Below are 2,704 nucleotides of genomic sequence, written 5' to 3'. Positions count from 1 at the left end.
GGAAGAGCCGGGACTTGGAGATCATAAAGAAGGGAGTAGCAACATAAGCAAAAAAAGACATAGGAAGATCATAAGGTTAAACAAATACAGCCAGAGATAAGCACACTTAGATCTTCCACATGATGGTAAAAGATCACCATCTGCATATAAACTGGACTTGGTGTAACACATCAAGTCTAATACATCAGACAACTTTGGATGGAAGTTTTAGTCCCTATCATGCAGTGCATACACATGCACATGCATGTATGTATACAAGTAATGCACACATGCCAATACAAACAAAAATTGTACATATACACACGTGCATATATGCACAAACACTTTAACACACTTATGTAGCTTTTCATTTTCAATCACAAAACTTAGCGTTAACGCTTTGTTCTCCAAGCTGGCTTACACCAAGCAAAGCTGCTTCTCGAGCTATCCTGCAGAATGCTTCCTCTACAAAGTGAAAAAGCCAAAATCCTACACAATGACTCTTCAACAGCTAGACTGCTATGCAGGTGTGTGGAACGGGGGCCACATTCACGTTCAGCCGAGTGGCTGCGTTGAGAAGAGCTCATTAAATATTAAACATTTTCTTCACTTACCTAATAGACTGACCAGAATTTTAAACTGAGAAACAACATGAATCTGAAAGAAAGAATTCTATCAGTAAGTCCATTCATAAACTAAACCTCTGAACAAGGCTTGACTATAAATAATATAAGAAAATGCATCTTGGATACTCTCAAAATAACAAAAACAGCAAGGCAGTTATCTACGCACAACGTTCCTTCAGCTACTGCAACCCCTTTCATTTACACCCATTTTTTACACGCTAGCACACAGAGCTTGCAACCTAAGCTGGTAAAAATGCTATGATAAGTAGTATGTTACTAGCAGAGAAGTACTTCTACAGGATATGCAGAGTGTTGCTGAAAGAGGCTACATAATCTCTGAGGAAAGCGCTTTCCCGAATATCAATACAATCAATGAGCCAAAGTTGTGTGTTTTCTTTAAAAAATGAAACAGTAGTAAGACTGGCAGCAGATAATCAGTTACCTTAGTTCTAAATTCCAAATAAGATAAGTTACATTCACATTCCTATAGCATTTTATCCAAGAGTCAAAATACACATCACAGTCTGTCAGTGCATTCCCATTGTTTTCACAAATATTCTCAGTCAGAGCAGCTGAAGATTTACTGCAAACAGCAGCATCTCCGTTAAAGCCAAAAATAAATCTGTTAAGTTCCAATTTTTTGCTTTCTGCTTCAGCAACCAAACCAAGCTCACTCCTGTTATATGGAAAACAGGCAAAAATACCAGGCTTTGCCACCTCTAGAAGAATCTATAGTTTTGGGGAATATTTTGTTAAGCTTAGCAGAGATTCCAGAAGTCCATTCGATATTCCACTTCTTGGCTGAAAACACTGGAAAACTGTGCCCACATCAAGAAGATGGTATTTCCTACCTGCTGAATCTTTTTTGAGAAGTTCTTGTTGGATTTCTCTAGTGTCACTTCAAACCTATTGCAACCTACCAGAAAGATTTGAGAGAGTATGTGAACTGAAGTTGCCCTTAAATTTACGGCTGAATACATCTTACAGCAAACAGATTACAAAAAACTATGACAGCAAACTCAGCCACAGCTCTTCTAACGTATCTATGCTATCTTTTACTTAATAGCTAAATGCATCAGACTTCTTCTACACAGTCAGATGAAAATGTACCCATCCAAGGACCTCACCAGTAATTACATTTTTTGCCCTGCTGCAATTTCAGATTACAAGGATTATATTTAAATATTTTGAACCCCAGAGATACAAAGAAACCCATAAAGACTTTATCCACATCAATCAAATATCAGCAATTTAAATCGCTAAGGAGCACGGCACTGCAAAGTAGACAAAGAAGAAACACTACACCACAAGGGTTTAAAAGGAGTTTTAGGGATAAAGACTTACAGACACTTTCTGATGACATAACCTCTCCTGGCATTGATGCAAAAAAGGGGGAGAAATTTACCACGTGAGATAAGGCACTAGCAACTCAAGACTAGCATGTTCTGATTGGAACAGACAGACTACAAGTTTCAGAAAAAGCAAGCTGAATTCAGTCTCTAGAGTCCAAGAAGCTACAAATGAACATCCTTCCAAGAGCTGATGAACTTGGAAACAGATGTTTGTGGTTTTCTTTCCTCTCCCACACTATGCTGCCTTACTGCGTTCAGTAACATCGGTTTGTACATAACAGCAGATAATGCAAAATACAAGTCTGTTTAGTGAAAATCGATTTTAACTAACCCAAAAATAGAACAGTTCTATTCGTGGCATTCCTAGAATAGACCATGGACACTCATGACTGTCAAAGAGGCAGGGTCAAGAGTAAGCACATGACAGAACGAGTTAGGAGGGATCCCTCTTCCCATCCCCTGATGCTCATGGGCCCACTGAATGAAGCTGCTCTTTCACTAACCCAGTTCTTCATTAACAGAAGACAAACACCAAACCTCTGGCAGGTAGCACACTGCACTGCTTCTGTGCATGTTTGTGCTCTGCTTTCACAAAAATTACACTAACTTACTATAAATTCAAACATATGGAAACCTGATATAAAGCATACTTTAAAACAGAAAAAAGTTGATACTATTTGCTATCTTTCTTAGACATTTGATAAATGGTAAGTGCACTTTTACCAGAGATCCCACACAGATATTCAT

The 2,704-nt window shown here is 38.3% G+C and overlaps 1 protein-coding gene across 1 annotated transcript in view; it reads right to left on the bottom strand.

The window, feature by feature from the left end:
* The window catches only part of VPS39 (vacuolar protein sorting 39 homolog (S. cerevisiae)), a gene marked incomplete at its 5' end in the record, with an annotated part of 22,193 nt that overhangs the window by 19,273 nt on the left and 216 nt on the right, over nt 1-2,704 (bottom strand). The window contains 2 exons of the mRNA XM_010183620.1: nt 594-636; nt 1,457-1,521. Coding sequence (XP_010181922.1) covers nt 594-636; nt 1,457-1,521 — 108 coding nt within the window. The remainder of the gene's footprint in view (nt 1-593; nt 637-1,456; nt 1,522-2,704) is intronic.

Source organism: Mesitornis unicolor, unplaced genomic scaffold (genome assembly GCF_000695765.1).
Source record: "Mesitornis unicolor isolate BGI_N332 unplaced genomic scaffold, ASM69576v1 scaffold5984, whole genome shotgun sequence".
Taxonomy (NCBI): domain Eukaryota; kingdom Metazoa; phylum Chordata; class Aves; order Mesitornithiformes; family Mesitornithidae; genus Mesitornis; species Mesitornis unicolor.
This window is presented reverse-complemented; position numbering and strand designations above follow the sequence as displayed.